This window comes from Geotrypetes seraphini, chromosome 4, assembly GCF_902459505.1.
Source record: "Geotrypetes seraphini chromosome 4, aGeoSer1.1, whole genome shotgun sequence".
NCBI lineage: Eukaryota > Metazoa > Chordata > Amphibia > Gymnophiona > Dermophiidae > Geotrypetes > Geotrypetes seraphini.
Window position 1 is genome coordinate 165,729,232 of NC_047087.1, and position 22,026 is coordinate 165,751,257.

The following is a 22,026-nucleotide window of genomic DNA, read 5'->3' on the forward strand; positions in this document are numbered from 1 at the left end:
AATTTTAGCTACCTAAACACCTTTATATATCTGGCTTTCAAACTTTCTGCTTTTCCTCAATTACCTTCTCTTCATAAACCATTAATATCCTAACACCACATTTGGACAAGCCTTCAGAAACTTTTAAGCATTAGACAGTAAGGCCCTGGTTCTATAAAGTCCGCCTAAAGTTAAGCACTGATATAGGCACCAATTCTATAAAAGTTAGGCGCTCATTATAGAATCACACCATAGGCGGTACTCAGCATTCTAACTTTTAGGCTTCCCCAATTTATGCCAGGGTTTTTTATGCCTACAGTTAGGCACCGTTATCAGAGCCTAATGACACCTGAATCCAAAAGAGGCGCCTAACTCAAAATAAGCCCATGATCTGCCCTTTACCACATCCACTTTTTTGTAGGCGTTTTGGGTTAAGTGCCTACTTTTTACAGAATCAAGTTTTTTAAGTGTAATTAAGTCCAATTAAAGCTGATTGTGACGTGCTGAGTGCCAGTACAGGCACTAATTAAGTCTATTGCTCAATCAGCGCCTAACTTTAGGTGGACTTTATAGAATCAGGGCCTATGATCTTCTAACAGAATGTTAAAATATAAATTGACTCTATACTATAGGTCAATGTTTCCTAACATTATCCTTGAGTCCTATATACCAGGTCTGTCTGTCAAGGTATCCACCATGAATACTCATGAGAGATATTTGAATGTGGATTATCTTGAAAACTGGGCATTTTAAGGTGAGATATCAGGCCTGGGTTGGTGAACACTGACAGATATAAATGCTCTTGTAGACTAGGCTTTTATTAACTGAATAATTTTCACTACATACTAGTAATAATCAACAGACTACTTACGGCAGCTCTTCCTGTATCAGTTTTCTGGAGAAGAACTCTTCTAACCCTTCGTCCACTTTAAGAATGGCGCTGTTCTCATCATTTTCCCATATTGAGGGCTGTACCTGGAATGCATTGTTTCTGATCAGTCCCTCAAATTTCCTCATGACAGTACAAATAATGCAACAATTACAGGAGCTCTGGTGGTAAACAGTACAGTTACTTACCGTAACAGGTGTTATCCGGGGACAGCAGGCAGATATTCCAACATGTGGGTGACATCATCCATAGAGCCCGGTACAGACAGTGTTAAAAGTGTACTGTCACTTTAAACTTCTTAAGAAGCTTTGAGACTGTTTGCATCACACACGTACAAGTGCCTTCATGGTTGGTTCATGATTCCTCTAAGAAGCTAACTAGGGGAGATGGAAGGGATGTGAGATGGAATACGCCAACCAGGGGAGATGGAAGGGATGTGAGAATATCTGCCTGCTGTCCCTGGATAACACCTGTTATGGTAAGTAACTGTGCTTTATCCTTGGACAAGCAGGCAGCATATTCTCACATGTGGGACTCTTAGCTTACTGAATGGGATGGTGGGAGAGCTGGCCATTAGAAAGAAAATACATTCTGTAAAACTGCTTGGTTGAAATGACTATCTTGTCTGGAATAGGATTCCAGACAGTAGTGAGTGGAATGCAAAAAAGCCACTGATGCTGTCATAGCTCAGACCTTGTGTGCTGTAACATGTCCCTTGAGCATAGCAAAAGGAAATGTAGGCTGCTAACCATGTAGAAATAGTTAATTTGGTTACAGGCAGACCCAACCTGTTAGGATCAAAAGAGATGAACAGTTGAGGCGAAGACCTGTGTGGTTTAGTCCAATGTATGAAGAGCTGTTTCTCCAAGATGAGCATGAGGCTTTGAGAAAAAAAACTGGTAGCACAATGGATTGATTGAGATGAAATTCCGTGACCACTTTCGGGGGGAATTTAGAATGAGTGTGGAGCACCACCTTATCATGATGGAATACTGTGAATGGTAGGTCCAACACCAATGCTTGAAGTTCACTTACTCGATGGGCAGAAATGAGAGAAATCAAGAAGACCTCTTTACAGGTGAGAAACTTAAGATGAGTAGTTGCCATAGGTTGAAATGGAGGTTTCATCAGAGTGGTGAGGACTACATTGAGATCCCAGATAACTGGAGGCGCTTTTGTGGAGGTTTTAAATTCAAGAGTCTTTTCATAAACCAGGAAACAAGTGGATGAGTGGCTAAAGGTTTATTGTTGAAAGGAGCATGGTAAGCACTAATAGCACTAAGGTGAACTCTAACTGAAGTGATTTTAAGTCCAGAATTGGATAAATGGAGAAGGTAGTCTAATACCAAAGGAATAGACATGAAGGGATCCAGGTGAAATAGATTACACCATGAAGTGAAATGTGTCCACTTGAGTCAATAGCATTGCTGAGTATAAGGCTTTCTAGAAGCAGCTATAATGGCTTGTACTGAGTCAAAAAGATTGAAATCTTCTGAAGTCAGGTTGAGAGGTACCAAGCTGTTAGGTGCAGAGATTGCAGACTGGGATGCAAAAGAAAACCTTGACTCTGAGTGAGTAGAGATGGAAAGATCTGTTATGGAACTGGATCCTTGACACTAAGTTGACATAGAAGGGAGAACCAAGGTTGTCTGGATCACTGAGGAGCTATGAGAATAATGGTGGCTGATTGTTGTTTGAGCTTGATTGGCATCTTCAGAACTAGAGGGATTGGTGGAAATGTATAGAACTTGTGTGGCCAGTCCAGAAGAAAAGCATCTGCTTTCAGGCAATGAAAAGAGTACTGTCTGGAGCAAAATTGAGGTAACTTGTGGTTATGGGGAGATGCAAACAGGTCTATCTGAGGAATCCCTCAAATTGAGAAGATGTGGAGCAAGACTTTGGAATTCAGAGCCCACTCGTGTGGCTGAAGAAATCTGTTGAGCTTGTCAACCAGGACATTCTGCTTCCCTTGCACATATTTCACCTTGAGAAATATATTTCGAGAAATTGCCCAGTTCCAAATGTGTACAGCTTCTTGACAAAGAAGAGAGCTCTTGTTGTTGATGCAGTAAATTGTCACTTGATTTCTGTTCAAACAAGGAGGAGTTGGTTGGAAAGACGATCCTGAAATGTTTTGAAAGCTTTATGAATTGCCCGCAGCTCTAACAGGTTAATATGGAATGCCTTCTCTCGAGCAGACCACATACCGTGAGTCCGTAGACCATCGTGAGTAGTCTCTGATGTGGAGGGATGAGAAATAGCAAACCTTTGAAGAGATTTTTCAGCTTCAACCACCATTGCAGCGGTTGACAAAGAGGCGAGGTGACTGAATCTGTGGCCTGAGACCACTGAGATGCCAGGCTCCATTGAGCTGATCTGAGATGAAGTAAGTAAAGGGAGTTACCTGAACTGTGAATGCCATGTGACCCATGAGATGCATCATTTCCCTTGCTGAGATGTTCTGTAAAGTGGACACATGATTGTATAGTTGAAGCAAGGTGTTTTGTCTTTGTTGTGGTAGGAAAGCTTATACAAGAGTCATGTTGAGCACGGCTCCTATGAACTTCAACACTTGAGAGGGTTGAAGATGAGACTTTGGAAAATTGAATTTGAAACCTAGAAGCTGGAGATGAGTTATAATCACCTGTGTAGCTGAGAAGACTGCTTGAAGTGTCTAGAAAAGAAAACACTTGAAACCGGTGTGTATGCAGAGTTGCTGCTTAGGCATTTTGTGGATACTCTTGGAGATGAAGCAAGACCGAATGGCAGAACTTTGTATTGAAGACGATGATAACCTACACAAAACTGAAGGAACTTTCTGTGTTCCGGAACTATGGGAATGTGTGTGTAGGCCTCTTTGATGTATAGAGAGCACAGCCAATCGTTTCATTCTAGATGTGGGTATAGAGTTCCCAGAGATAGCATGCGAAACATTTCTTTTACTAAATATTTGTTGAGAGCTCAGAGGTCGAGAATGGGACAAAGACCTCCCATCTTCTTTGGGATTAGAAAATACCTGGAGTAGAACCCCTGATTTTTCTGGAATGGGATACTATCTCTATGGTATTTAGTTGAAGAAGAGCTTCAATTTTCTGAAGAAGAAGGGGCGTCTGTTGAGATGTGAAAGAGGACTCTCTTGGAGGGTTGTTTGGAGGAATGGTGATGAAATGAAGAGAGTAAACCCCTCTTGTATGACTTTGAAGACCTAAGTGTCCCATTGTAATGAGACTCCAGTGCTGATGATACAAAAGAAGTCAGCCTCTGATGGGCTGGGGAGGTGGCTGAGTTGGAGGAATGACGGCTATGCTCTCTAGAAGCATGTCAAAAAGACTGAGTTGAATTTTGTGGAGCAGAAGGCTGAGACTTTTGAGATTTCTGTGCTCTTTGTCTCTTTGTTGGCAGAGGTTTAGAAGAGGATGAGATTGCTGGATAATGGCTCTTATAGAAAGAGTAAGTAGGTTTCTGGGAATATTTAGATGGTTGAGTCTTAGACTTAGACCCTGCTAAGGTAGACCAGATCTGTTCTTGTTGAGTAAGTCTTTGCATGGCATCCTTGACTTTATCTCCAAACAGCTCACAAAGCCATGCGAGATGTCTCATGGCTATAGACATAGCAGATGCTCTAGATTTCATGTCAAATGCATCAAAAGCAAATCTAGTCATAAATTTTCTGATTTGAAGGAGACTATGGGTAGTTTCTTGAAACTCTGGAAGTCGATCAGATGGAATATATTGCTCAAAATCAGCCAGTCTCTTTATAGCTGAGAACTCTGCTGGTCAACACAGAGTTCTGGAAAAGTCGGCGCCCAAACTTATCCATGGTGTGGCCTTCACCACCTGGTGGTGCAGTAGCATACACTCTTGTGTTGGAGGATTTTTTAAAGAGTGGATTTGACCAGCAAAGACTGGTGCTGCAACTGGACGTGATTGTATTCTGTACAAAGAGTCTATTTTTCTTGGAGTTATGGGAAGGGTGAGAGTAGTTTCCCAGTTCTTAAACATAGCTTCCGTAAGTAAAGTATGAAGAGGTAATTTGAGAAGCTCTTTAAGAGGCTCATCAAAATCTAATGCCTCAAGGAGCTCTGCTCTCAGTTCAGCCTCGGTCTCGGTCAAGGAGCTCTGGTCTTGGTTAGCCTGACTCCAGTCTAACAGGCAATGCTTTCCCCATTTGCCTGATAAATTTGATGAAAGAAAAACCTTCTGGAGGGCATCTGCATCTTGGCGGTGGAGGAGATGGATTTGATGGGATGAAATACAACTCTGGAGCAGATAATGAGGGTTCAAGATCAGAATCAGCATGGAAAGATAGATCTGAATCAACCTCCCCTACTCTAGGAGATTCTCTATAAAAAGGAGAAGACAGATGCTTCTTGGTTTGGGGAGTATGATGACGGTGAGAACATCGAGAAGAACTCCTGCGATGATGTCAGTACCGGTCAGATGAAGATGAAGAAGAAGTTTGATGTCGAACATGTGTAGATCTTGACTTACTGGTTCGTCGAAGTGAATTTCAACCTGTACTGTACCTATACCTGTATTGGAAGACCAGTCAATGTCCATTGAGGTTTACTTGGATAGCAATATTCGGTACCCTGGGACCTCGATGTGCCATGCTCAGGCTGGGCTGGTACCGAGGAGTTGGTGCAAGCACCGATGCCACATGCACTTTAAACACAGCTAGCTCCCTTTGAAAAAATTCCGGAAAATGGTCCTGGAAAGATTACACTGGTACCGTTGGCTCAACAACCAGTACCATAGGTGCTGCAGGGTATCAAGGGGTGGGTAACATAGCCTGCACTGAAGAAGATTGCTGATGGCATTGACGCTTGGCATGCATTGAGGGTCTCAATGCTGAAGATGCCTGCAATACTGGTTGAGAGGAGGATGACTTCTTAGCAGGTTTACCCAAAGCAGGAACTGCATCTGTTGTCGAAGGTGGTATTGATGCCGGTACAGTCAGTACTAGTGGTATCGATTTGTCATTGGAGGCCATGGTAGTCCATAAAGCTTCTCTTGCTTGATGTGTCGAGCCATAAGAGAGCATTTTTGTAAGGTGAAACAGCGATACAAGTATCTACTCGATACTCCGGCCCTAGACACTGAATGCACCAGTTGTGCGGGTCAGTGATCGATATAAGCCGCTACTAACAAGTGCACTTTTTGAACCTGCTAGAAGGCCTTGGCATGAGAGGAAAAATCTCTGTGGCAATGTAAAAAAAACCAAATGGTTGTAAACCGAGACTGAAAAAGAAGTGCGAGAAAATAAACTGGCAAAAGGGCCTGAAGGCCTAATTTCTGAGGAACAATTTTTTTTTTTGTTTGGATGTTAAAACTTCAACGAAAAAACTAACCAAAGTTCAAAATAAAAGAAATAAAAGAAAACGAATAAAGAAAACAAGCCAAAAAGGCCAAAAAGACAGTTGACGGGAAGGCAACTTGTATGGACTGAGTCCAAACACAACTTCTTCACTCCGTGGGAAACAAAGAACTGAGGAACTGCGAGCTGACATCAAGTAGGAATCACGCATGCACGGTGCAGGCAGTCTCGAAGCCTCTTATGAAATTTAAAGTGACAGTACACTTTTAGCATTGTGGTATTGATGGGTATCAAGGGTGGTATGGTACCAGGCTCTGTGAATGACATCACCCACATATGAGAATATGCTGCCTGCTTGTCCAAGAATATAAATATATACATACAGATTCTGCATGATCTGGAGCTTTCTAAATGAGTAGAATAAAACTGAAGAACTAAACCTTTTTTGGAGGAGGAATGAGATATGTGAGCTGGATTAGGAAGCAAGAAAAAGGCTGGTAGAGACAAAAACAGATTTCAAGAATGTATGGGCTAAACATAGAGAATCCCTTATTACATTTTATGAACTCCAGAAATGGAAATTTTGCAAGTATGACATAGGGTATCAGCAGTAAATTTGAAAGACAGAGATCATACTCTACATACCCTGGTTTAGGAGTGAGGTTCATTACTCTCATGATGCAAAACAAACCCATTTTAAGACATTGCCCCTGAAGAAATGATAGGAAAGCTAGGGATCAATTAAAGGGGGTGGGAGTGGAGCTTTGCACCAAGGATGAAGCTGATAAACTAGTCTCATCACATGATCCTTAATGGGGTAATTTCAAGATACCTGGTGGGCACATTGGTGGTGAGCACATTGTTCTCTATTTGCTGACAAATTCTATATTCCAGTCCCATATGAGAAAGAGTAGATGAGGAATGGGAGTTGATTAACAAAAGAAATGTCAGAGCTCCAACTTACATTCTAATTTAAATTTTAAACTGTAATCACTTTGATGTAAGGCAATCAAGCATATTAAATTAAACTAAGGGCCTGATACTGAGCAACATTTACTTACATGTTTTTTAATGCATTATATATTCAAGTGTAGTAGTAGTTAATTTTCTGTCCCTGCAGGGCTCACAATCTACTGTTAGTTTGTATCTGAGGCAAAGGAGGGTTAAATGACTTGCCCAAGATGATGAGAAGATGTAAAAGGATCTGAAGTGAGCTCTCCCGGTTCTTAGCCTGCTGCTCCTCCTCCATTCCTACCTGGATAGGTGCCACTCACTGGAGTCAGCCATTGATTTTCAGCAGCATTGTCCAGATAATGCCACTGAATATCATCACTAACACCCTTACCACTATCCAGATAGCACTAGGTATTCCAGAAGCAGAGCTGAAACTTATTGTGTGTGCTGATATACAATACCAGTACTGCGATAAGTATCCAGGTAAATTAAGACAGTAAAATATTTTGCTCTCCTCATTTACCTGGTGGATACTTATCCAGGAACTGGCTCTGAATATTGGACATACCCAGATAAGTTCTGACAGGCTTATAGCTAGATTTTCAATGCAAATATCTGGATACAGGCAGCAACCCCAGGTATTACTTTAAATGCTGTGATCAGCATTTGAAATTAAAACTGATTTCAGAGTTTTAAGTTTTGAGAGGGGGTGGGTTGGAAGTTTCCTGCAGCTTCTTTAGACATTCAGCTCATTCAAAACTAGAGCTGGGATAACTAACGTGACCATACGTCCCGTTTTGAATGGGACCGTCTTGTTTTTAGGTAGCCTGTCCCTTTGTCCCTAAGCACAGCTACGGGGTGCCGAAATGTCCTGTTTTCAGAAAGAGAGCAACTAGAGTCTAGAGAACAACAGGCAGGGGTGCCCAAAAGGAGCCTGCACAGGCAAGAGGGAGGATCTCTGACGCATCGCCAGAATCTAGGAGAGAGTGAGACCAGAAGGCCTTGAGCATGTGCAAATGCTCAAGGTCCAGTCCAGCCCAGCACAGGCAAGAGGGAGTGGCTGGCTGTGAGGGCTGAGAGAGAATGTGTGGGGTGCGCTGAGCGCCCCGGGGACCTTGGCTTGTCCGCTTTCCTCAGTCCCCCCCTAACAGGACTGCCCCGCCCTCTCCCTACGGCCTGGCCTAGTGTTCATCCCTGGGGCTAAGGCCTTGGTGTGAGGAAGGCCCGTCTGTTCATTGGATGTGAGCGGCCAGCCCCCCCCCCCCCCCCCGCCACATCTGCACATTGGATGTGAGCAGCCCGGACTTCAATGGCGGCGGCCCTCACCATGCTCAAGTGCATCTCCCTCTGGCACTGCAACCAGCATGTGAAATTGAAGTCCTGTCCCCACCCTGAAAGCCTGATGCCCCCCCGATGTCCGATTCATCCCCCCCCACAGGACCGCTCGCACACCCACCCCGAAGGACCGCTCACATGCACCCCCACCCTGAAGGACCGCTCGCACCCCCACAGCCTCCCGACCCCCCCCCATCATGTAGAAGCTCCTACCTGGGGGCAGGGCCTTGGGCACAAGGTCGGGTTGGGCTCATGTGCTTCAGGCCCCGCCCCCAGGTGGGACCTAAGGCTCCCGGGCCTATTCTGATTGGCCCAGGCACCTTAGGCCCCACCAGTAGGCGGAGCTTTGGGACGGATGGGCCAATCCGGCCTCATTCCGTCGTTGGCTGCCTGCCGGACAGGCGGGTTTGGCTCCCGTCTGACCGGCCAACTACAGAAAGGTACGGGGAAGGGGGGTGGGGGTGTCGTGGGGGTCAGCCAGGGGGGTAGCGGGTCGGCTGGGGGGGGCGGTCGGAGGTTCTTGGCGGGGGCGGTCGTTGGGGGAGGGGGGTTTGCGTCGAGGGCAGGAGGGCCTGGGATCCCTCCTGCCCATAATGTAGTGCGGGGTGGGGTTAGGGGGTCGCCGTGGCCAGGAGGGTTTGGGCTCCCTCCTGGCCCGATATTGTCGGGGAGTTGGGGAATCGGCGGGGCAAGAGGGCTTGGGCCCCTTTTTGCCCCGATCGTGTCGGGGAGTCGAGGGGGGCAAGAGGGCTTGAGCTCCCTCTTGCCCCGATCGTGTCGGGCAGTCGGCGGTCCTTCGGGGTGGGGGTGCGGGTGCATGCGAGCGGTCCTGCGGGGGGTGAATCGGACGTCGGTGGGGGAACTATGTAAAAAAAATTTTGTACAACTCGCTCACGCGTATACCGCGCAAGGGTATGCACGGTTTGTAAAATCACGTATAACGCGCGCATTATATGTGTGAAAATACAGTACTACTACAGCCGCAGCCTGCCAACCAGCTGCGGGAGCTGCTCAAGGTAAGGGGGGGCGAGAGGGGGATCCCCACTGCAAATAGGAAAGATGGCCGTGAATGCCAACAGCAGCCCTGCTCTGGGCTTAACGTTCTTCAAAGATGCAACAGGGGAGAGATTTGTGGGGGGGGGGGGGGGTTTAGTTCCAGTAATTTTATTGGTTTTATAAACAACTAGCTGATGCCCCGGCGTTGCACGGGTATTTAATTATAGCAATAACACTGTAAATGGATTCAAATAAAGATACTTTATAGTGGTGAATGAAATTATTTTTTTACAGCTTTATAAAAAGTACAATATTCAAATTATAATGTGAAATATTTGACAAAATGAATACAATACAACTAACACAAAACTTGATTATAAACAACATTTTTAGTTTCACCTCCAGGAGCAAGAACATATAAATTCTTGGGTGAAGAGACCCCCAGAACATATCACCCCAGTTAGTGAGGAATCTGCATACCAAGTTTCGTTCAAATTGGTCAAGCCGTTTTAGATTTACTGTGAGAATGGCAGCTGTTTACATTTTTTCCATTGACATGAATGGGTGAAATCTGATGTTCTGTTTGTAGCTCCGCCCACGTGTGCAGGTGGGCCGTGAGACCCCCAGGACATATCACCCCAGGTAGTTGGAATTACTGTGAGAATGGCAGCTTTTTACATTTTTTCCATTGACATGAATGGGTGAAATCTGATTTTCTGTTTGTAGCTCCGCCCACGTGTGCAGGTGTGCCACGAGACCCCCAGAACATATCACCCCAGGTAGTGAGGGATCTGCATACCAAGTTTCGTTCAAATCGGTCCCACAGCTTTTTACATTTTTTCCATTGACTTGAATGGGTGAAATCTGATTTTCTGTTTGTAGCTCCGCCCACGTGTGCAGGTGGGCTGCGAGACCCCTAGAACATATGACCCCAGGTAGTGAGGGATCTGCATATCAAGTTTCGTTCAAATCGGTCCCACAGCTTTTTACATTTTTACCATTGACTTGAATGGGTGAAATCAGATTTTCTGTTTGTAGCTCCGCCCACGTGTGCAGGTGGGCCGCGAGACCCCCAGAACATATCACCCCAGGTAGTGAGGGATCTGCATACCAAGTTTCGTTCAAATCGGTCCCACAGCTTTTTACATTTTTTCCATTGACTTGAATGGGTGAAATCTGATTTTCTGTTTGTAGCTCCGCCCATGTGTGCAGGTGGGCCACGAGACCCCCAGAACATATCACCCCAGGTAGTGAGGGATCTGCATATCAAGTTTCGTTCAAATCGGTCCCACAGCTTTTTACATTTTTACCATTGACTTGAATGGGTGAAATCAGATTTTCTGTTTGTAGCTCCGCCCACGTGTGCAGGTGGGCCGCGAGACCCCCAGAACATATCACCCCAGGTAGTGAGGGATCTGCATACCAATTTGCGTTCAAATCGGTCCCACAGCTTTTTACATTTTTTCCATTGACTTGAATGGGTGAAATATGATTTTCTGTTTGTAGCTCCGCCCACATGTGCAGGTGGGCCGCGAGACCCCCAGAACATATCACCCCAGGTAGTGAGGGATCTGCATACCAATTTGCGTTCAAATCGGTCCCACAGCTTTTTACATTTTTTCCATTGACTTGAATGGGTGAAATATGATTTTCTGTTTGTAGCTCCGCCCACGTGTGCAGGTGGGCCGCGAGACCCCCAGAACATATCACCCCAAGTAGTGAGGGATCTGCATACCAATTTTCGTTCAAATCGGTCCCACAGCTTTTTACATTTTTTCCATTGACTTGAATGGGTGAAATCTGATTTTCTATTTGTAGCTCCGCCCACGTGTGCAGGTGGGCCGCGAGACCCCCAGAACATATCACCCCAGGTAGTGAGGGATCTGCATTCCAAGTTTCATTCAAATCAGTCAAGCTGTTTTTGCGTGATCGCGGCACATACACACATACACACATACATACCTCCGATTTTATATATATAGATAGAGTTACAGAAATGTAAGAGAAGCTTCCGAAAAAATAAACTACGGAAGAAATCGAGAGAGAAGGACACCATCAAGTATATCACATTGCATAACAATGGAGAGCGGGCTACAGAAAATAAGCAATAATACGATACAACAGGTATATATGAAAACATCAGCCATCAATAATGAGCATGGATAGAAAAGAGATAAGAAACATGAAATGATGAGTGACAAGTGTGTACAATGTCAGAAATAAATATTTCTGATTATAATCATACGAAATCAAACAGAGAGCTATCAAATCGGTAAATACAGCAACAAAATGAGAGATTTGTGGTTTGAAAGAAAGAAAGGGGGGCAAGAATCTTGTTTAAATTTGGTTGTATTTGTTTTAAGGCATTGTTTGGCTTAGCCCCGGAATATCTTTCCTCACAGTTTAAACTATATAATTCCACTAGGAACACTCGAAACAATAACATGTTCATGCACCCATCTGTAAAATTCGTTCGATACAAGAAATTTCTCGAAAGGTCGTTTGCTTTCCAGGCAGGGAAAATAAATTCTTGCTTGAGTTCCCTTATTCCCCAAGCTGAATCTTACTATGCTTTTAGAAAGGTGCTAAAGACTAAATTATTTGAAACCCTATAAAATCCTATGTATTTTTATTTTTATTGATTATATACGTCACTGCATGTACAGTCTTCATCATGGAAACTGCTCAGAACTTATGGCAGGGCGGTATATAAGAATAAAGTTTATTTATTATTATTAGAAAGAAAGAAAGAAAGGGGGCAGGGAGAGAGAAAGAAAGATAGAAAGGAAGTGCAACCAGAGACTCACCAGACAAAGTTAGGAAAAATGATTTTATTTTCAATTTAGTGATCAAAATGTGTCAGTTTTGTGAATTTATATCTGCTGTCTATATTTTGCAATATATTTTTCTGTTTTTCTATAGTTGTTACTGATTGCATATTTTAGTCATCTGTCTTGACCTCTTTGAAAAAACCCCAGAATATAAATAATTAACATTTTCTCTGATTACAGTGTGCTTTGTGTTTTTTTTAAAAATTATATGGTTACCATTAAGAATTAATAAGATTTTGTGTGTACATGAAAAATGAATAGAAGAAATTGGTGGCGGGGCTAGGGCAGGACTGAAAATTAATAGATATCCAATTTTGAGGAAAAAAATAAATGGTCATGTTAGGGATAACATAACATAACACAGGGATTTTAGCATACCATATCAACATGTAGCTCGGAATAGCTTACAAAGCAGTAATTGACAAAAACAATACATGACATACAATTATATACTATAACCTTGCTAACAAAATTCAGACTAAGGGACTTATTTTCAAATAAGATAGATGTCCACAAGGCAGCATAATCCAGCACTTATTAGTCAAAATGTCCAAGTGGGCATTCTCAAAACAGACTTTCTAGACATCTTTCTGGTCACTTTCTCTCCAGTGTGTCTAAATCTTAAGGGTGTGTGTTAGAGGTGTGTTTTGGGTGGGCTTAGGACTTGGACATTATGCAGGGATAATCAAACTTTTAACAAAACGTCTGGAGCTCCATTTAGAAATTTGGGGCTAAACCTGTTAAAAAAACAAATGAGGATCAAAAAGGTACCCAAACTGACTAGATGACCACTGGAGGGATTAAGGCATGATCTTCCTTTACTCCCCCAGTGGTCACCGACCCCCTCCCACTACCCAAATATATGAAATAAAACAGTACTTTCCAGCCTGTCTTACAGATTCACAAGGCTCATATATACCTCCACAACAGAGCAGAGAGGCACTCTAAGGGTTACTACACTGAATGTCACATTAAAAGTTCCAGGTCAAATGTCACTATAACTTGCTTATATTGTATGGTAAGTCCTCCAAAACCTACTGTACCTCTTGGGAAGAAGCCCCTGGAGACACATCCTCAGTACAAGAGACATTGCATCCCCTGGTAGGCAGGTCCTGACTACAGGGTTGCCTCCTACTTCACCAGGGTGATGCTCTCCTTTAAGAAGACCTCCCTCCCCTGAGGCAGCACAGAGGCTGACAGACTGGATGTGGGACTTTTCAACAAAGTCCCTGTAGGTCTCCTCTATGTACCTCTCTGTTTTCCTTAGCTCCTCCAAGACTGCTACTCTAGCCTCAAGAGATCAGACCTGTTCCCTGAGTGCTAGGAGCTCTTTACACCAAGCACATTCATAAGACCTCTCAACAACTGAGAGATAATCAAACATGTGACACTCAGTGCAAAAGACCTGATAGCCTCCATCTTGCTGCTGGATTACTGCATGCATCTTAATATTGGTGATTTCTTTCTTAAGTTGCTATGGGAGTTGGAATATGTATTCTAAGGTCCCCTAAGATTGCTAGTTATATGTTAGGTTATGGTAATGTATGATTTTTATTATTGTTTTGCAATGTTGTAATTGGTAGGTTACCCTCTAGGGGTTTCTCAGACAATTTCTTAAGAGCTAATTACTAGCTAATTATGTTTGTAGCCTTCTAATTGGTTCAAGCCCTCCAAAACCTACTGTGCCTACATAAAGAGCTATTGTTGTGGTGTACAGGCGGGTACAGTAAGTTTTGGGTGGGTTTTAGAGGGCTCACAATATAATATATGCAAGTTATAGTGACATGCGTATCTTAGATGTTTTATATAATATTCACTACAGTATCTCTTAGAATGCCCCTCTGTTGTGCTCAGCTGTCTGTGAACAGTTTGCTAAGAATGCTGGCTGCTTGAACGTCCAAAAAGCTTCCTTTTGTTCATTTTTCATATGGATGGCTTTATAATCGAGAATGGCCAAAAAAAGATAAACATATTAAGGCCAAATAAGTCATTTTCAAAAAAAAAAAAAAAAAAAAGACAGACATCTTGCAGTTTTAAGAACATAAGAATTGCCGCTGCTGGGTCAGACCAGTGGTCCATCGTGCCCAGCAGTCCGCTCACGCGGCGGCTCTCTGGCCAAAGACCAGTGCCCCAATTGAGACTACCCCCACCTGCGTAAGTTCCGGTTCAGCAGGAGCTTATCTAACTTTGTCTTGAAACCGTGAATGGTGCCTTCCCCTATGACAGACTCATGAAGAGCATTCCAGTTTTCCACCACTCTCTGGGTGAGAAAGAACTTCCTTACATTCATACGGAATCTATCCCCTTTCAACTTTAGAGAATGCCCCCTCGTTCTCCTCCACCTTGGAAAGGGTGAACAACCTGTCCTTGTCTACTAAGTCTATACCCTTCAGTACCTTGAATGTTTCGATCATGTCCCCACTCAGTCTCCTCTTTTCAAGGGAGAAGAGGCCCAGTTTTTCTAATCTCTCACTGTATGGCAGCTCCTCCAGCCCCTTAACCATTTTAGTTGCTCTTCTCTGGACCCTTTTGTGTAGTATTGTGTCTTTCTTCATGTATGGCGACCAGTGCTGGATGCAGTATTCCAGGTGAGGGCGTACCATGATAACCTTCTCCAATCTGTTTGTGATCCCCTTGTTAATCATTCCTAGCATTCTGTTTGCCCTTTTCGCTGCCACCACGCATTGCACAGACGGCTTCATTGACTTGTCGACCAGTACTCCCAAGTCTCGTTCCTGGGGGGGGGAGGGGCACCAGGCATCCTGTATTCGCATGTAAGATTTTTGTTACTGACATGCATCACCTTATACTTATCCACGTTAAACCTCATTTGCCATGTCGCGGCCCATTTCTTGAGCGTGATTCTGTAACAAGGCGCCTCTAAAAATTTAGGCAGCCTTCAAAAAGATAGGCGCTATGCATGTTAGGCATGGGCATGGCTACGTGTTAGGTGGCATGTTACAGAATCACTGGGCACCTAAGTTTTAGTTGTGCCTAGAGCTGGCCTATTTATTGGATGCCTCCAAAATAGGTGCCGCTCAACGTGATTCACTAAACAGCACCCAACTGTGCTTGAATTGCGCTTCTTATAGAATTTGCCCTTTACCGTTAAAGCCAACAAAAAACATACAAATCCATCAAAATGAGAAAGGTTACTAAGCAGCATAACTACTGAAATGTGATAAAGGACATGAGATAGTATAATATTTTTAGGGGATATAAGAGAGGCAGGTGATCTGTGATACAAGAATAGCAGAACTGCAGACCAAACAAGCATATGAAGCAAAACAGTTTAATCTTAACAAAACATGTGCCTGATGTGGCCACATTTCACCCGAAGGCTGTGTCAGAGGCAAGAACTAGAGAGATCAAATAGAGAATGACACGGTGGTTGTTACCTGCGGCTAGCCGTGAGTAACCCACCAAAACGGGGAAAGAAAAATAGCAGTTGCTGCGGGGACGGGGACAAGGCCATTCACCGCCCCGTGGAGTGGTGAATGGTTTTGTCTCCGCAGTGAGGCATCAAGGATCGCGTGGTCCCCGTAGCCCCCACCTGCCCGATCGTAGCGTTTAGCCAGCTCCCTCTCTCCACCTCACTTTATATTCCGAGTTTGCCAGCTTTCTTTTTCTTGAGTCCCACGCGTTCAAAAAGCCGCTGCGCGACTTGATCAATCTTCTCCTCTGACGCAACCGGAAACAGGAAGTTGCAGGAGAGGAGAAGATTGATAGACTCGCGCAGCTGCGCATGCGCGTCTTTTTGAATGCGTGCGGCTCAGGAAAAAGAAAGCCGTCAAACTCGTCATATAAGGTGAGGTGGAGGGAGGGAGCTGGCTAAATGCTGCGATCCGGCGGGTGCGGGCTGCTGGACCGCGCGATCGCGTGTGTTCCCGGCTCAAACTAGGAAGGAGGGAGTGAAAGGAAAAAAAATTCTGGGCCAAGGGGATGAAGAGGGAAAGAAAGAAACCCACAGCAGGAAAGAAAGGGGAAGACAGGCAGGTGAGCCAGATGCTGGAAGCAGGGGGGGGGAAGAAAGAGGAAAAGAAGCTAGATGGGGTTGAAAAGAAGAGATACACTTGTATAGAAGAGAAAGATAGGGGAAATCTGGACACAGGAAGGTAACAGAAAGAGGGGAAATTATGTGCATGGGGCATAGGGACAGAGACATAAAGGGGACATGCCATGGGGATGGTATATGGACACGGGGAGGGGGAGGGGGCAATGCCAGATACATAGGGGAGATATTAGAAATGAGGAAAATAGGAACATAGAAGCGAGATGGTTTCTGGGGATGGGACAGGGACCGAGCTCGCAGGCTCCAGCGGCTTGCACAAATTACATTGTAACGTGCCACGAAAGTAAGAGGGAGGGAGGTAGATAGATAGGCCACGTGAGAGGAGCTGGAGGGTGGTAGGAAGGAACAGATGGTAAAGGAGGGAGGGAAGGGTGGTGGTGGAAAGGAATAGAACAGACATTGAAAGAGGGTAGAGAGGAACAGACCCTAAAGGGAAATGTGGAAGACAGAGTGGGGAGAAGACGCTGGAAGGGAAGAAGACAGATGCAAGACTATGGAGGGAAGAAGATGGGTACTAGACCAATTGGGGGGGGGGTGAAGGGAGAGGCACAGTAACAACAAATGGAAGACGCAGAGAGAAGACACACAGTGGATGGAAGGAATTGAAAGCAATGTTACTTACCGTAACAGTTGTTATCCAGGGACAGCAGGCAGCTATTCTCACTAATGGGTGACGTGATCCAACGGAGCCCCAATGCGGACGCCTCACAAGCATTTTTGCTTGAAGAAACTCGAAGTTTCGAGTCGCCCGCACCGCGCATGTGCGAGTGCCTTCCTGCCCAGACCAGAGCACGTCTCCTCAGTTCAGATAGCTAGCAGAGAAGCCAACCAAGGGGAGGTGGGTGGGATGTGAGAATAGCTGCCTGCTGTCCCTGGATAAGAACTGTTATGGTAAGTAACATTGCTTTATTCCAGGACAAGCAGGCAGGTATTCTCACTAAAGGGTGACCTCCAAGCTAACCACAATGGGATGGTGGGAGAGTTGGCAATTTAGGAGAATAAATTTTGTAATACTGTTTGGCCAAACTGTCCATCCCGTCTGGAGAAGGTATCCAGACGGTAATGAGAGGTGAAGGTGTGAACCGAGGACTAAGTGGCAGCCTTACAAATCTCCTCAATCGGGGTCGATCTGAGGAAGGCTATAGAGGCTGCCATTGCTCTGACCTTATGGGCTGCAACTTTACTGGGAAGGGGTAATCCAGCCTGGGCATTGCATGAGGAGATACAAGCCGCCATCCAGTTGGAGATGGTACGCTTAGAGATGGGACGTCCCAACTTGTTCGGATCAAAGGAGATGAAAAGTTGAGGAGCAGTTCTGTGTGGCTTGGTGCGTTCCAGGTAGAAAGCCAAGGCAGGTTTACAGTCCAGAGTATGAAGAGCTGATTCTCCAGGATTAGAATGAGGCTTTGGAAAAAACACTGGAAGAACAATGGATTGATTTAGATGAAATTCCGAGACCACTTTGGGGAGGAATTTTGGATGAGTGCGAAGGACCACCTTGTCATGGTGGAACACTGTGAAAGGTGGATCCGCAACCAATGCTTGAAGCTCACTAACTCGGCGTGCCGAAGTGAGGCCAATGAGAAACACCACTTTCCAAGTGAGATACTTCAGATGAGCCTTGTGAAAAGGTTCAAATGGAGGTTTCATAAGCTAAGAAAGAACCACATTGAGGTCCCAAGCCACTAGAGGTGGTTTAAGGGGAGGATTGACATGGAAGAGTCCTTTCATTAATCTGGAAACCACCGGGTGAGCAGAGAGAGGATTCCCTTGAAGAGGCTGATGAAAAGCAGCAATTGCACTAAGATGGACTCGTATCAATGTAGACTTGAGACCAGAATGAGAAAGGTGCAAAAGATAATCCAAAACTGAAGACAAGGAGGAGTGTTGTGGCTCATGATGATGAGAAAAACACCAAGCAAAAAATCTAGTCCACTTTTGGTGGTAGCATTGTCTAGTAGCGGGCTTCCTTGAAGCTTCCAGGACATCTCTCACAGGTTGAGAAAACTGGAGAGGAGTTATGTTGAGAGGAACCAAGCTGTCAGGTGTAGAGACTGCAGGTTGGGATGAAGTAGAGATCTCTTATGCTGTGTAAGCAGCGATGGAAACACTGGTAGAAAGAAGGGCTCCCTGCTGCTGAGTTGAAGTAGAAGGGAGTACCAAGGTTGTCTGGGCCACCGTGGAGCAATCAGAATCATGGTGGCATGGTCTGACTTGAGTTTGACTAGAGTCTTCTGAATGAGAGGAAATGGAGGAAACGCATATAGAAAGAGATTTGTCCAATCCAGAAGAAAAGCATCTGCCTCGAGGCGGTGAGGAGTGTAGATCCTGGAGCAGAACTGAGGCAGTTTGAAGTTGTGAGGGGCTGCAAAGAGGTCGATCTGAGGTGTTCCCCACTGAGAAAAGATGTGATGGAGGGGCGTCGAGTGGAGGGTCCACTAGTGAGGTTGCAGCAGATGACTCAAGTTGTCCACCAAGGCATTGTCCGCCCCCTGAATGTAAACAGCTTTGAGGAAGGTGTTGTGGCGAATCGCCCAATCCCAAACTTTCAGAGCTTCCTGACAGAGGAAGGCCGATCCCGTGCCCCCCTGCTTGTTGACATAATACATGGCGACTTGGTTGTCCGTGTGAATGAGGACCACCTTGTCTTGAAGCAGGTGCTGGAAAGCATTGAGAGCATTGAAAATCGCCCTGAGTTCCAGGAGATTGAAGTGGCACTGGTGGTCCATACTGGTCCAATAACCCTGAGTGCGGAGGCCGTCCAAATGAGCCCCCTAATCATAAGTGGACGAATCAGTCGTGAGGACTTTCTAATGGGGGGGCGTTTGGAACAGCAAAACTCTGGATAGATTGGAGGATAGCATCCACCAGCGAAGAGACTGTTGCAGATCAGGAGTGACCTGGATATGTCGGGACAGAGGGTCGGATACCTGCGTCCACTGAGATGCCAAGGTCCACTGGGGAATCCTGAGGTGAAGTCTGGCAAAAGGAGTCACATGAACTATAGAGGCCATGTGGCCCAGGAGGACCATCATGTGTCTCGCCAAGATAGACAGGCGAGAGGACACCAAGTGGCAAAGATGGAGGAGAGCTTCCAGACGTTCGGGAGGGAGGAACGCTCTGAGTTGGGTAGTATCCAGAACAGCTCCAATGAAGGGAAGAGTCTGGGAAGGTTGTAGATGGGATTTCGGGAAGTTTATCTCGAATCCCAGATGTTGTAGTAGCCAAATTGTCTTCTGGGTCGCGAGGACGACTCCCTGAGACGTGGAATACTTGATGAGCCAGTCGTCCAGGTAGGGGAACACCTGGAGGCCGTGGTTCCTGAATGCTGCGGCCACCACTACCAGGCACTTGGTGAAGACTCTGGGTGATGAGGCTAGGCCGAAGGGGAGCACTCGATATTGAAGATGAAGATGTCCCACCCTGAATCTGAGGTATTGATGTGAGGAATGTGGGTGTAGGCCTCCTTGAGATCCAGAGAACATAACCAGTCATTCTGCTCGAGGAGGGGATACAGGGATGCCAGTGTCAACATCCGAAACTTTACTTTGACCAGAAACTTGTTGAGGGCCCTGAGATCCAAAATGGGGCGCAGATCGCCCGTCTTCTTCGGCACAAGGAAGTACCGGGAGTAAAAACCCTTGTTCTGTTGGGCCAAAGGGACTGGCTCAACAGCCCTCAGCTGTAGTAGGGCCTGAGCTTCCTGAAGAAGAAGGCTGGTCTGGGTCAAGTTGGAAGGATACTCTCTTGGAGAATGTTCCGGGGAAACTTGATGGAATTGCAGGGAGTATCTCTCCCTGATGATGGAGAGGATCCAGAGGTCAGAGGTAATCGTCGTCCATCGATGGTGAAAGTGATGGAGATGACCTCCAATCGGTGGTAAATTTGAAAATGGCAGAACGACAGAGGTTATGCCCTCTTTGAGACAGTCAAAAGGGCTGAGGAGCCTTAGGGGCAGCAGACAAATGTAGCTTCTACTGTTGCTTTTGAGGATGCGGTCTCTTAACAGGCTGATGGATGGGTGGAGCCTGTTTAGGTGGGTAACACCGCTGGTAGATTAACGGTGGGCGTGATGGACGAGGAGGAGCAGGCTTGGGCTTCGGACGCAGGATGGACTGGAAGGACTTTTCGTGGACCCAGAACTTCTTGGTAGCCCCAGACAGTGGATGGGGCTGGAAGCGGTTGATCGAAGCAGTGGTTGTTGGCTGTGCTCGCCCCGAGGGACTCGTAGAGGCTCGAGTCCCGGTATCGGGTGGATCGGTTCCAATGGAGGCACTCGCAAAGATTCTGCTCCTTGCATCGAGTGGATCGGTTCCAGTGGAGGCACTCGCAAAGATTCTGCTCCTTTGCATCGAGTGGATCAGTTCCAGTGGAGGCACTCGCAAAGACTCTACTCCTTGCATCGAGTGAATCGGTTCCAACAGAGGCATGGGCAAAGACTCTGCTCCTTGCAATGCATGCATCGATGCCAGACCAGACACTCGCAGAGACTCTGCTCCCTGTTGAGAGTGTGTGTATCGCTGAGGCACCGGAGGTGGCTCGACCTGGCGGGAGGCCTCCGCGTACCCAAGCTGGATTCGGGAGAGAAGCTTGGGCCTTATGATGGTGAAGAGCTCGATGAATTGCTTCTCTAACAAGGTCTGGAACGAGGCCAGCAAGATCAGATCCGCATCTGCAATGGGACCGCCTGCACGGGCCTCGCGTTCCTTGGGGGTAGTGTGTGAGTGCTTGGGCTTAGAAGCCTTGGGCACTTTTAGCATTACCGGTGGAATAGGCTGCTGTGCTACCCGATCTGAAGAGACTGAGGAAGGCATCGCAGCATGCGCTGGAGTCGGGGCCGGCACGAATGAGGCGGGCTTGATGAGACTCGACACCGCAGAGGTGGAAGGCTGAGGTGCAGCGGATGAAGTCGAAGGTGAGGGGCCTTTCGATGAAGACTGCTCCGTCAAGGACTCAATGCTGAACAGCGACTCCCACAAGATGCACCGCCGCTTGATAGCACGGAGTGTGGAGCAAGGCCGGCACGATTTTGGGAGGTGTTGAGGCCCGAGACACCAAATACAGCGTCGATGAGGGTCCGTTAGCGAAATTGCACGCTGGCACTTGGCATACTTTTTAAAACCGGTGATAGGCCGGGACATAGCCAGAAAAGCTCCGCCGCGAGATCGAAGCCGCGGGGCTGCGGCCACATGGCCTGCCCGGTCGAACGGATGGAAGAAATGTTTTTTTTTTAAAAACACTAAAGAACGACAAAAATCAGCAATTAAGATCAAAATCAACCAAAACCACGGACATTAGAAGGCACAAGTGAAAAAACTTCACGCAGAGAGTCGAAGACGGACTTCTCGGCTCCGCGGAAAAGTAAGAACTGAGGAGACGTGCCCTGGTCTGGGCGGGAAGGCACTCGCGCATGCGTGGTGCGGGCGACTCGAAACTTCGAGTTTCTTCAAGCAAAAATGCTTGTGAGGCGTCCGCATCAGGGCTCCGTTGGATCACGTCACCCATTAGTGAGAATACCTGCCTGCTTGTCCTGGGATAATGAGAAGATGTGGAAAGCAGAAACCAGACAATAAAGGTAGAAAAAAAAATTATATTTATTTATTTATTTTTTGCTTTAGGATAAAGTAGTATATTAGTTGTGTTGATAAAAATT

General features: G+C 45.9%; 1 protein-coding gene across 1 annotated transcript in view; it reads right to left on the reverse strand.

The window, feature by feature from the left end:
• CARMIL2 (capping protein regulator and myosin 1 linker 2) overlaps nt 1-22,026 on the reverse strand; it is a 582,193-nt gene that overhangs the window by 220,169 nt on the left and 339,998 nt on the right. The window contains exon 21 of the mRNA XM_033941489.1: nt 851-954. Coding sequence (XP_033797380.1) covers nt 851-954 — 104 coding nt within the window. The remainder of the gene's footprint in view (nt 1-850; nt 955-22,026) is intronic.